Source organism: Camelina sativa, chromosome 15 (genome assembly GCF_000633955.1).
Source record: "Camelina sativa cultivar DH55 chromosome 15, Cs, whole genome shotgun sequence".
NCBI classification, from domain to species: Eukaryota; Viridiplantae; Streptophyta; class Magnoliopsida; order Brassicales; family Brassicaceae; genus Camelina; species Camelina sativa.
In genome coordinates, this window is record NC_025699.1 from 28,359,862 (window position 1) to 28,372,152 (window position 12,291).

At 36.5% G+C, this 12,291-nt stretch overlaps 3 protein-coding genes and 1 long non-coding RNA gene across 9 annotated transcripts in view; 3 read left to right on the top strand and 1 right to left on the bottom strand.

Annotated features, from left to right (window-relative positions):
* Positions 774 to 3,306, top strand: LOC104747769 (DNA-directed RNA polymerase I subunit rpa49-like). 2 transcript variants are annotated; one of them, XM_010469459.1, is made up of 5 exons: positions 774 to 858; positions 991 to 1,417; positions 1,691 to 1,765; positions 2,201 to 2,425; positions 2,595 to 3,306. In XM_010469459.1, exons 2-5 carry the CDS (start codon positions 1,013 to 1,015, stop codon positions 3,087 to 3,089), a joined length of 1,200 nt encoding a protein of 399 aa, XP_010467761.1. In that variant the 5' UTR covers positions 774 to 858; positions 991 to 1,012; the 3' UTR covers positions 3,090 to 3,306. The 2 variants fall into 2 exon arrangements, with proteins under 2 accessions (XP_010467761.1, XP_010467762.1); XM_010469460.2 differs by having other exon boundaries at positions 801 to 858; positions 1,007 to 1,417.
* LOC104748888 (calcium-dependent protein kinase 32-like) lies at positions 7,122 to 8,628 on the bottom strand. Its single transcript, XM_010470467.2, has 4 exons — positions 8,181 to 8,628; positions 7,736 to 7,859; positions 7,508 to 7,651; positions 7,122 to 7,375 (listed from the first exon to the last, which is right to left on the bottom strand). Exons 1-4 carry the CDS (start codon positions 8,364 to 8,366, stop codon positions 7,122 to 7,124), a joined length of 708 nt encoding a protein of 235 aa, XP_010468769.1. The 5' UTR covers positions 8,367 to 8,628.
* On the top strand, positions 8,838 to 10,944 carry LOC104747770. Of its 4 annotated transcripts, none has more exons than XR_761230.2 (6): positions 8,841 to 9,314; positions 9,437 to 9,698; positions 9,797 to 10,003; positions 10,219 to 10,288; positions 10,416 to 10,608; positions 10,697 to 10,944. It is a non-coding gene; the product is annotated as an uncharacterized LOC104747770 (long non-coding RNA). The 4 variants fall into 4 exon arrangements; XR_761232.2 differs by having other exon boundaries at positions 8,845 to 9,314; positions 9,797 to 9,861; XR_761228.2 differs by having other exon boundaries at positions 8,838 to 9,314; positions 9,797 to 10,288.
* Positions 11,180 to 12,291, top strand: part of LOC104747771 (formimidoyltransferase-cyclodeaminase-like) — a 3,790-nt gene continuing 2,678 nt past the window's right edge. Inside the window, exon 1 of one of the 2 annotated variants that reach the window (XM_010469461.2) lies at positions 11,180 to 12,222. In XM_010469461.2, the coding sequence (XP_010467763.1) occupies positions 11,834 to 12,222 (389 nt within the window). In that variant the 5' untranslated portion in view covers positions 11,180 to 11,833. The other variant, XM_019236478.1, reaches the window with a different exon arrangement.

Below are 12,291 nucleotides of genomic sequence, written 5' to 3' on the forward strand. Positions count from 1 at the left end.
GTCAGGATCCAGTGAGAGAAACACCAGATCTGACCCCCGGAGCTCACCAAAGAGAGACTACGGCTCTCACTTCTCACCGAAGCCAACGAACCCACCGGCGAATCCTAACACACAGAGTCTTCAGCCCCGATCTGCCGACTCCAGCCACGAACAAGAAGCCGTCCTCAAGCAACTCCTTCGAACCTTCACTAACAGACCCCTCTAACGAAGAGTCCGCTTCACGCGCCGGGATAACACCGGAAACCACCATCAAGAGAGAACCAGACCGGAGACGAAGGACCACCTCACAGAGGATGACGATGACAGAAGAAAAGCCTTCTCCGGTGCCGGAAGGGCAACCGAAGAGGCAGCGGCGCAAATATTAAGTTTAGGTTTTTTAGAGAGAAGGAAGAGAGAAAGGGGAGGAGAGAGAAAACGAACGGATTGTGCTTTCTTCTATCGAAGAACTACCAGTTTGATTCTACTACTTTTCAAATCTCAAACTCTAAACCTTATTCTCCTTTAATCTCTTTAATTATAACTTAGTTGAAACTACTTTAACTGCTATTTAAGTGGGATAGTATTTTATTGTTACAACTATATAATTCTTTTTTCATAAGTTATTTTTGTATAAAAATACAGTGGTATTTTGTGTAATATACCATGATAATAGAATTATTTTGCTATAATATAGCGCTTAAAGATTTTGTGAGTTTTAAGCCAAACCATAGGAAAAAAAAAAAATTAACAACTTGAGATTATTAAATTAGGGTTTTCGACGCACTCCACTCCACTCAAGTCCGGTATTTATATACTTTACTCTCTTTTTTTTTTTTTACAGTCTCCGCAGTTCCTCTGTCGTGTCTCCAAGATCACACAGTAAGTTCTCTCATGTTCTCCTTTTTTTTTTTCTTTTTTTTTTGTTCTTTATTATGTATACAAAACTTGATTAGCGATTCCCACAACTGTACTTTTCGATTGATGGTTCGATTTTGATTTTTATATATATAGTTTTCCACTTTTTGAGGAAACCATGGGAGACGAACACCTCCATAGTCAGGAGTCCGGAGCTAACAACCAGTCCACAGATCATGTCGAAGAGAGCAAGAAGATAAGACTCAGAGTCACGCAGATCCGCGAGAGACCCGATAGGATGTCTCCTATCGTGGCATATTTCAGCTCCAGCTACGATCCTCTTGAGGTGGATCCTGAAACAGGCGAGCGAGTACATGAGACCCCGGAGGTTACCGTTTACACGCATAGGGATGAGCCCAAGAAGAAATTTCAGGTTGTGGTACGCCCGCCAGGTGCAAACGTGTACTTCAAGGGCACTAGCTACTCCCGCGAGACTGCGGTGGAACCGAATACTGCGTACTCAATTGGCGTGGTAAATCGAGAGGCCAAGACAATCCGAATCTTTCCGATTGCTGCCAACAAGGTTGACACTCTCTGGTTTCTTCTTTCTTGCTGATTTGTGTTTTGTTGATTAATTGCTTTCTTTTGTGGCTAGTAAGAATGTTTCAGTGTTTAGGGTTGTTTGTGCATAGAGAGCTGAGCTTTGCTTTGTGTATTAGAATCTAGATTTTCAATGTTTTCCCAGTGTCCTGTATGGGTTGTGAATTAGAGAAAAAAACAAATGTTTTGGATTTGGTTTGTGTGTTTTTATTTTTATTTTTATAAGTTCTGAGTGTTCTGGGTTTTTAACTTGCAGATTATCCGATTGGATCCATATGTTATAGGGCAAGAAACAGAAGAAGAAGCAGAAGCTTCAGGAAGTGGGCCTCAGGTGTGCCACTTTATCTTGACATCTTTTCTATACCTAGCTTGTTTCCTACTGTTTCTTTACATCGTTTCTATGCCTGGCTTGTTTCCAAATGTATCAGTCAGTCTTACTGTTATCATTTGTATATAAAAGCTTAGATATTGATAGCCTTAGTTTGTTTTTTTAAAGCTCGCATCTTACTACTATTATCGCTATGCCACTCTATCTTTAGATCTTTTCTATGTCTAGCTTGTTTCCTACTGTATCGTATCAGTCATTCTTACTGTTATTATTGTACATATAAGCTGAGATATCCATAGCACTACTTTAATCCTTTGCTTGCATCTCATGAACGGCTATATGGTATGCAATGTTGCGTATTGGTATTTGTTTTCTTGAGACTCGTTAAGAGGATTTGTAATGTATACTATGTAAATGATAATGTGTCTCTCTATGCAGGACACTAGCACCAGTTCTATTGTTGCCCGTAACATTCCTCCTTATGATGCCTCTGCAACTACTCCTTCTAAAGCTTATCCTTTAGACAAAATCATGGATGAGGAGGAACGGAAATGCCTTCAAGATATTTACCTCCTTCTCGAACAGGAAACCGTAGCAGCAGCAATCACCAGTGCTTACCCTGTATTTGTCCGCAACAGATTGCACAAGTTGCGAAATATCGAGGTAACACTTGATTCCTTTTTACAATGGACTTTTAACATGCAATTATATCTTGTTGACTTGCACCACTTTCGCCTTTTCGTATTTGTTTGCTCTATTCAGAGAGACCTTGTGCTAGTATCATCTAGCTCGTTAATTTGAACACCTTGGTTTCATTTTGTTCTGTTTGCAGGTTGATTCCGAGAGGCAGATGCTTTGTGCTGTCTCATCGCTCCTCACCCATCTGGTTAAATTCAAGGACATGGACTCAACGGTTGGTCTCCATTCTGCTAACGGCCATGAGTTCCCAGAAATCATCCGTCAGAAATGTTTCACATTGTTCAAGGATCCTTTTCTGAGGACAAGTGAGATAACTGTTGACAAGACCAACCTTCTGATAAGCTACGTTCTTGTGCTCTGTCTTCATGTCGATAATTTCAAAACCGATCCAGAGGACATAGCTAAAGATCTGAGGATGAGCGCTATCGACCTGAGGAAACATCTTGTCAGTCTTGGCTGCAAATTGTCGTGGGAGAAGTCAACTTTAGTTGCAACCTTGCCGACTCCTCTTGAGTTTTCGGAAGTCAAGTCAAACAGGAGAAGAAGAAGAAGAAGAAGAAGAAGAAGAAGAAGAACGAAGATACACAAGAGATTAAGAATAAGAAGAACGAAGATACACAAGAAATGATGATATTGGAGAAGATTTGTTCTATTTTCATTTCTGCTGTCGCGATGTCATTTCTATTGGCATCTGTGTCTTTTGTTTAAATGACACAAAAACTGAAAGTTGGTATTTTGGGAATTATGACCTGCTAGTATTAGACATGAAATATTCAAACAAGAGTAACCACAGACATTGATAAATGTCATGTTTTCATTTTTGTTCTCAGTTTATGTGGGGTTTCCTTGATTCTTCAGAAATGCCTCGAGTTTGGTCCAATTTTACCATTAAATGAAGTCTTAGTTTACCATTAAATGAAGTCTTGAACTTCCAATGTATTGTGTACATGTCATAAATATAAGAAATTAAGAACCAAGAAACATTTTATGAGAAGTGAGATTGTAATGGAGTGCATCCCACAAAATGTATTTCTGACAAATTACCACATAATATCACATTGTAATTTACTACTCACATTATCTTTAAAATTTAGTGGCAAGTTAGCCAAAAACTCTAATGGTAAATATGATTTTATTTGTATAAATAATTTCAACTATTATAATTTATGTCCTAAAACAAATTAAACAAAGTTTCTATATCAAAATAAACTGTTCTTAACTGCAGTAAAATTAGAAAAAAAAAAATTAATTCATCTACTACAGTAATCGAATAATTCTTGGTTATACTATACATATATGCAAAATTAATCTAAGTGTCGTAGTCGGACTCAGCAATGGTGTATATAGGTCCAACATTGGTGACAATATCATAGACAAAGTTTTGGTCACCATAAGGATCATCTTGTACTATGTGGATCTTCCGCACTACTTTGGTAACTTCCACGAACAAATAGATGCCCATGCAAGGAATATCTACATATAATTTGTTAAAAACATAACTAACCTCTAAACGACAAGCAACATGTAATAAATTAGAAACACACTTATCATTTTTGACCTCCGAATCAAACTCTACATTCACCAACAAATTAAAAAGAAAAATCAAAGAATTAAACTCTAATTCTATCTAGTTCACTTATTTCATTACATGTGTTTTACAAACTCAGTTCTTTATTTATTTTATATTTTTTGTGCAAAAAAACTCCATTCAAAGAAGGGTGAATTTGCTGACTGACCAAAAGAAAAAACTAACAAATAATATAACCACTAATTTGAATAAATTAGAAATGAGTGAATTTGCTGACTGACCAAAAAAAAGCTAACAAATAATATAACCACTAATTTGAATAAATTAGAAATTTAGGATGAAGGGTAAAGTAAACTACCTTTTTGTGTTTTATGGTTTAGGGATAGTGGTGGACAGGGTGGCCGGTGACAGTTGTGAACGGTGGTCCGGTGGTGTTACAACGGTGCTCCGGTGGTGGTCCGTCGGTGCTCTGATGGTGTTCAGACGGTGGTCGGGCGGTTTTCTGGCGATTGTCCGGTGGTGCTCCGGCGGCCGGAGGTGGTTGTTAGAAAGTAGAAGAGATGTGATTAGTGGTGGTAGGGATAGTTATGGTGGTGGTAGGGGTTAGTATGGTGGTGGTAGAAATGAATATTGTAGGGATAAAATAGTATATATCTATATATACATTTTCAGAAACATTTTTGAAATAATTCCTCAAGTTACCAACTATTTACAAGATTGCTATTAATATTAATTTTTATTTTTAATCAAATTAGTAGAGATAATCTTTGTTTCAATCGTTTTTCTACAATAAAAACTAAAAATTCCTAAAATCATTCTTTCAAGAATCTCTACAATATCTTTACAATAATTGATTTCAAAATATAAAGTTATGAGAAGCCTATAAATCAGCTACATTCGATTATGTATGTCCCTAATTACTCTCACATTTAATTCCAAAATCTATTTTCTCCTCAAATCTCTATTAACAATGCATGAAACAAATTAATGGCTAAGAAAATATCATCAATAAACTTGACATATTCCCCAAAAACTAGATATTATGCGAATATTTAATCTCTAATTACTCGGTAACCAATTAAATTTGTTATGTGTTAAGGTGAAAAAGTAAACCTTATTAATCGCCTTAAATACTTGACCCATAATCGCAAGTTAGCATCATCAAACACAACGGCTTACTGCAAATATTTAGCCACAAACTCTTTCTCTTTACAATGGATCACTTCATCTCCCCTCTAGAGATGACTACCGACGAATCCTCAGTTTTCCGGTGACAACGATCCTCAGTCTCTTCCGTAACCGACAGGAACACGACCGGTTTTATATCCACCGCCGTTGGAATTAAATGTGATGTTGAAAGGCGGATAATCGCTGACGGCGTACAAAACAGATATGGTGATAAGCGAGGTGGACTCAACGGCACCCAAACGGGAAAGAGAAGGCTTGAGGATGAAGAAAGTGGAACCGATCAAGATCCCGACAAGGATGAAGAGGAGACGCTGTTCACGGAAGAGGTAGTGAAGCGATCTGTAAGAGAAATGCGGTGGTTTAAGCTCTTGGGAGAGCAAGGACTGGATTGGCTCATGGGAATCGTTTCATCGTCACGCTTCGAGCTCAGCAGCTTGTGAACCTTTGGATATGAACATATTCAAACCGTTTGAGAATAACAAAATATCGACTGTCATGATGCGAAAGTATTTTTACACGGGCAAATATTTCGCTCTCTTTTTTTTTTAGTTAGAGCAAAATGTTTTCATCCTCTTTTTTCCGTCGAATGTGATAATTTAACTAATTCATTTTGATAATTAACATGATTAGCGGTTGATTTAAATATAGGGGATTAAGTTAATAAATATATCAAACGTGCCCATTAATGTTTGGGTATATATATTATCAAAATTAATTAGTTAACGAGGACCAAAACTTTAAGCAAATTTGTAAATACAACTCCTTAATAATACAGTCTTTCACAGCTAGATAGCCCAATAGTGCCCATTAATGTTTGGGTGAATTCAAATCCATACAGAAAAAGTTATATCTCATAGAGAGGACGATACTAATAGCCTCATATCACAAATTAAGGTTATCAATACTGAACAAAGATTACAGTTTTCACATTTGAGATTAGAACACTCATTGCATCCTCCTAAAATCCATCTAAATGTTTTTGATCAATTCATTGGGTGCCGTAATTTCGCTCTTGACTGAATATTGTTTATCACTGATTTATAACATCCATCTCCTCAAGTATATTTCACAAGTTCAAAATTTACCTTAGAGCATACAAGAAACAACTACATTGTAAATCACAAGATCTATTGGATAAAACATCAAGTCAACAGTCTTTCTCTATGGGACGGATTCTAAGACAAGACGGGTTCAAACCGATATAATTAAGAAATAAAATATTATTAGTCTCATATTTTAATACAAGTAAACTTTTTATTTTTTTACTTTTTTAACAACACCAATATATAACATGCATAATCAAACTGATTTAATAAAAATGATATTATAGAAAATAATTATTAAATAAATTCTAACAAAATCTGTAAATTTATAAAAATAAATATTTATCCCGCGGTGTACCGCGGGTTAAAATCTAGTTGTATATTATATAGAGAATATGTTAGATATATGGTTAGAGTAGTTAGTTATTTAATTTATGTTTTTTTAAAAGTTAGTTCTGCCACCCTTTTATTCATGTTTTACTAATCATGATCTAATAAAATAATGCAGAAGTTAATGCAGAAGTTATGAAAAGAAAAAAAAAAGCCAAACTATATCGGTCCGCTAACTTTATGACCCAAGAAGGCCTAAGGGCATCCTCATCAAAGGATTTAACCAAAATTTCTTAAAACATATTTTATTTTTAATTTTGGAAAAAAGTGAAATTAAGAACTTCTTAAGAAACTTCATTATTTCATAGGTCCATTGGAGGTTGTTAAATTTGGAGTTCTTAATTAAAATTTCTTGTTCTTGATGATTAAAAGAGATTTGTTTGCCTAATTCTGATTTTTCTTGTTCTTCACATAGAACAAATGCACTTGCATCCAATCATAGAGAGCTTAAATGAATTTGCCGCAGCATCAAAGATCTTCATTAGTTTATGGACATGATGAATTTGAAGTCTTAAACACAACCGAAAACAGAGGAAAGAAACAGAACCGCAATGCCCTTCAGAATCATCACCGACCAGCAAAGCATCNTTATAAGAAACCATGAAACTGTACCTAGCACTTGCTGGGCTGTAAGACGACGCCTTTGGTCAGGATCAAGCATTTTCCTGATAAGGTCTTTTGCGTTGTCAGAAACCTTGGGCCATGGGTCCCTTCTGAAGTCCAGTACAGATCGAATAATTGCTTGTGCGACTCCTTGTTCAGTTTCTGAAATTGGTATAAACAAACAAGAAACAAGGTTCCTTCATTATTCTTATGATCACTTCAAATATGACCCCTGATAACAACATTTGCCACAGACGACTTAAGAATAAGGGAACATAGACTGATAAAACTAACCTGCCCAGAAAGGTGGGACACCACAGAGCAGTATGTAAAGGATTACACCTGCACTCCAAATGTCAACTTCTGGACCGTAATTCCGTTTTAGCACCTCGGGAGCCATGTAGTATGGACTACCAACGATTTCGTTAAACCTCTCTCCTGCAAGGAAAACAATGGTGTGAGTTTCGATCTTTTACCAAACCTCAGAGATAACGTTTTTATAGAGCACCAAAGCCACATTACCTGGTTTAAAGAAAACAGAGAGACCAAAATCAATCGCCTTGAGAGGTACAGTCTCCTTCTTGTTTCCAAACAAGAAGTTCTCTGGTTTCAGGTCCCTATGCATTACCCCATGCTTGTGACACACCTCGAAAAAGACACATTGGAAACTCATTAATCTCACATCTAAAATCACTCCTAAAGACTCTTAATTTACATGAAAAGAAATAATTTTGAATCCTTTTGCAGCAAATTGTGCCCTTAAAAGCAATGCTACATATCAATAATGTCCAAAAAGCTGAAACAAAGAATCAGCAACAATGGCAATAAGATTCACACTAGAGCTTCAACCAAGACAGCAAGACATCACACAGCTCTCAGTCCTATAACTATAAGCCAGAGACTAGGCCATTCTCTGCAACAAAATGAAGAGAATAACTAAAACAGGCAAAATCCTATAAAGACAAACCTGAACAACTTCCATGATGGTTTTAGTGACAGCAGCAGCAGCTCTCTCGGTGTAATGACCTCTAGCAACAATCCTATCAAAAAACTCACCACCTTCACAAAGCTCCGTAACCAAATGAACAGCATGCTCATCTTCATAAGTATCTTTCAAAGTAACAACATTAGGATGAACAGGCATATGCCTCATGATCTCAACTTCTCTCCTAACATCCTCAATATCCACAGCCGTCCTCAGCTTCTTCTTCAAAATCGATTTACAAGTTTGTACTCAATCATCTATATACCTAATCTCATAAAACTAATACTAGATAACAATTAATACATGAACTATCAAACAAGTATCTGTAGATATAATAAACACAAGCAGATACAAGAACTCAGACAAAACACAAACTTGTAAACAGACAGAGAACTATATTCATCGAGGGATATATATACATAAGAACAAAAAGAGAACACTACAAGAAATATAGGCATTGATAGCATAAAAACATAGCACGTTTTTGGCAAATGCTATAATAAATAAAATTTTGGAAATGGTACTATATAATAGCATTTTAAAAACGCTATACCTCAAATAAGTAAGCCGAAAACTAAAATTGGCTCTGTAAACCTAAAATTTTTGATAAAGCGGTAACAAGTAGCTAATTTTTTTGGTTTTGCGCCTAAGTGTCCAATGTAAAAGATATAAAATGTTTATTATATTCTTTTATAACAAAAGTAAGATCTGAGTCTGTGTCTCTCCACCTTCAAACCCAAAATCGATATCTTCCTATGTGCATCTCAGATCCGTTTCTTACAACCCAAATTCTTCTCTTTTAGCTCTTCCTTTCATAAACAATAGTTGCCTCCGGTTTCGTCTTTCTCACCGGCGCTGCTTGATGTGAGTGAGAATTCAGCAACACTTCATCACTCAATCAATCTCTCTCGAAATTGATGTTTGTTTTCTCGACGACCGTTTCCCAATATCCGAAATCGATCTCCGTCTCTTCCCACAGTTTCAGCATCACTGAGAAGCAGCATAGAAGCAGTCACAATAACGAACCCTCTATCCCAACATACGAGAAACCAATTCGGTTTCGGATCTGAATATCATCTCCAGATCGAGAAGAGAAACTGGTTACCGTCGGAGAAGGTTTGTTGGTTCTGCCTCTCTTTCCCCCTTTGAATCTGGGTTTGGAATCAGAATTTCTAGTTGTGCTTTGGTTAACTTCTTATTTAGAGGCTTCATGAGTTTAACTTCTTCTTTGGACGAAGGTGGGTCGTGCCTAGAATCAAACGGTGGTGATGCTACAGCTGTAGCCACGAAGCCTAGAGGAGATGGAGAGGACCCAGAGCAACCAAATCTTTGAGCTGTGTTAAACTCTGATATTGTTAGGGAAAAGCCTAATGTTAAGCGTGGACAGATGTTGCTGGGCTTGAAGGTGCTAAACAAGCTTTGAAGGAAGCTGTGATTTTGCCTGTCAAGTTCCCACAGTTCTTCACCGGTGAATGTTTCTACTTTCAATTTTCAAATTGAGTATGTCTTATCTCTCATATGCTCCTATTGTAAGCTACCAGACATTCTTGTGATTTGGATCTGCAATTCAGAGAAGCTGATTGTGTGTCATTTTGCAGTGTGAATTAGTGGTGAGGACTGCGAGAAATCTGATTGTGGTGACAGTTGAGTTCAAGGAGACCATGTAAGTCACTTACCTATCTCGTGCTACTTACGTTTTTAACTTTGCTAGGGCGGATAATGAGCAAGCCATCTTCCGCTTGAAAGCTTTTATTCTATGAACTACACATTGGTGATTATAATGTCGAACTTATGGCTGATATAAGGTGAATGTTTTGTTTATCCGATTCTCTACTTGTTTTATAGATAACTTTAGTGTTGATTCTACTCACCCATAAGTCTCTGATTTTTGAGTTTGAGCTAAAATTTCTTTATTTGATCTGTCAACGTTTTGGGTTAGTGAATATCTTCCTTTTCTTTACCACAAAAGCACCTTAGTATTGTATTAACGAGTTGAAAGTATTCTATTAATTTTGATCAGTTGCACATTCATCTGGATTTTCTCAGTTTGTCAAAAGTTGGAATCCAAGAAGATAACAACATACAAAGAGGTAAAACTCTCTTCTCCATTAATAATTTGTGACGTAAACTGTGAGTTGTTTATCTAGGCCAAAGATTTGTTGTGGTATTAAAATTTTCAGTTGCAATGTGAGTTTATCTGTTTTTAATGTTATACAGAGAGAAAAAACAACTATTAGCGATGTTGGAGGTGTATACAGAGAGAAGAAGGAACAACCATTTTGATATTGGTACAAAAGCTGTAGCTGTTGGTGCTGGATGGCAAGGCATAGTTGAACATTGGGTGTTTCTATATATGTGGTAATACCTATTTGTTTTATTGCTCATCTACAAGAGGGAACTTGGAGTAGAGGTATGTAACTATGTATACTCTTGAACTGTAATGAAAAAACTAATCGAAAACATAAGCTTTAAGTTGATGTATATACACATGATTCCAGGGAATCTGGACAGGAATGCTAACAGGAACAGTTCTTCAGACGTGTGTACTGCATTTGATGGGAAGGCGATAGAGGAGAAGAGACTTAAGAGATTGAAGTTTGTCTCTATCCTTATAAGCTATAATGTTAGCTTTTTGGATAAAACAGGGCAGCATATTATAAGACTTGGTATGATATGTAAGACTTGCTTATATTAACGTTATGTTATGTATGTTGATGATTTATGAAATAATTTTTTTAAATATCAATCCAGTTAAATAAAGTCTGCAAAACTATGGTCAAATATATAAATTATAAAAAATCAAATTAAAAATTAAAGAATTCCATATAGCAAACAAAAAATGCTATGGCATAATATAAAATAGCACAAAATATGTGTTACAGAAAACAATATTATAGCATTTGATTAATGTTATGAAAGAACGATATATAATAACATGTCAAAAACGCTATAATAGAGGTGACACCTAAGATAGCTGCGGAGAACATAGCGTTTATGAAAACGCTATTAAACACATATGATAGTATTTATTGTGTGCTATGAATGTTGATTTTTCTTGTAGTGGAATAACCTGTTTGAGAGAATTGGGCAAAGAGTGACTTGAGCTTTGGTACTACGCTCACCAGAAACTCAATCCCCACACAAAGCAGCAGATTCATACGCATTTTTACAAAACTAACCAATTGAATCACCTTTCCAATTGAATTACCCAGAACGGTGGAGATGAGCCGACGGTGAAATCCCCTTTCCAATTGAATCACCTTCAATTCTCTGCTTCTTCTCTGTGGAGAACCTATCGACTTCGAAATAAACGAGAGAGACGAAGAGAAAATCGGGTAACAAAAAAATAAATGAAAATTTTATTTTTTACTCATTCAATCAGAAACTAACACAACCAAGTTTCTAAACACATCTAAAATATCTTATGTAACCATCGATCCTAAGCTAAATCACACAAAAAGAATTAAATTTAATCTGTAAAAATACTTTAGAAACTCTTAAGATACTTGTTAAATCCTTTGATGGGCTTGCCCTAAGTACTCATTATCATCCAAAATAATACTCTAAAATTGAAGGTAATAAAAAGAAATATATTTTTTACGGGTGTTCAATCCGATTTAGCAAAACAAGTTTCTATGAGTTCCGGTCTGAACGAAGATTTCCTCGATTGTATAGTGCGTTTAGAGGAGACGCACATTCAACAAGGCTTCGACGAGGGTTACGAAAAGGGTCTTGTGTCGGGTCGGGAAGACGCTCGTCATCTGGGTTTGAAACTCGGGTTCGAGACAGGCGAGCTCATCGGGTTCTACAAAGGCTGCTCTTTTCTTTGGAATTCAGCTCTCCGTGTTGATCCCACTCGCTTCTCCCCTCAGCTCCACAAGCATCTCAATGATTTCCATGTCTTGCTCGTTAAGTTCCCTCTTTTGGATCCCGAGGACGAAGCCAAAGACCGGATCAAGGATCATCTCCGAGTCAAATTCAACATCATTTGCGCATCTCTCGGCGTTTCCAAGAAACAGTTGGAGTTCAAAGGATACCCAAATCCTTCCTCCAATCTCGACTTCTAGGACATCCCTCCTCCATACGAGCACTC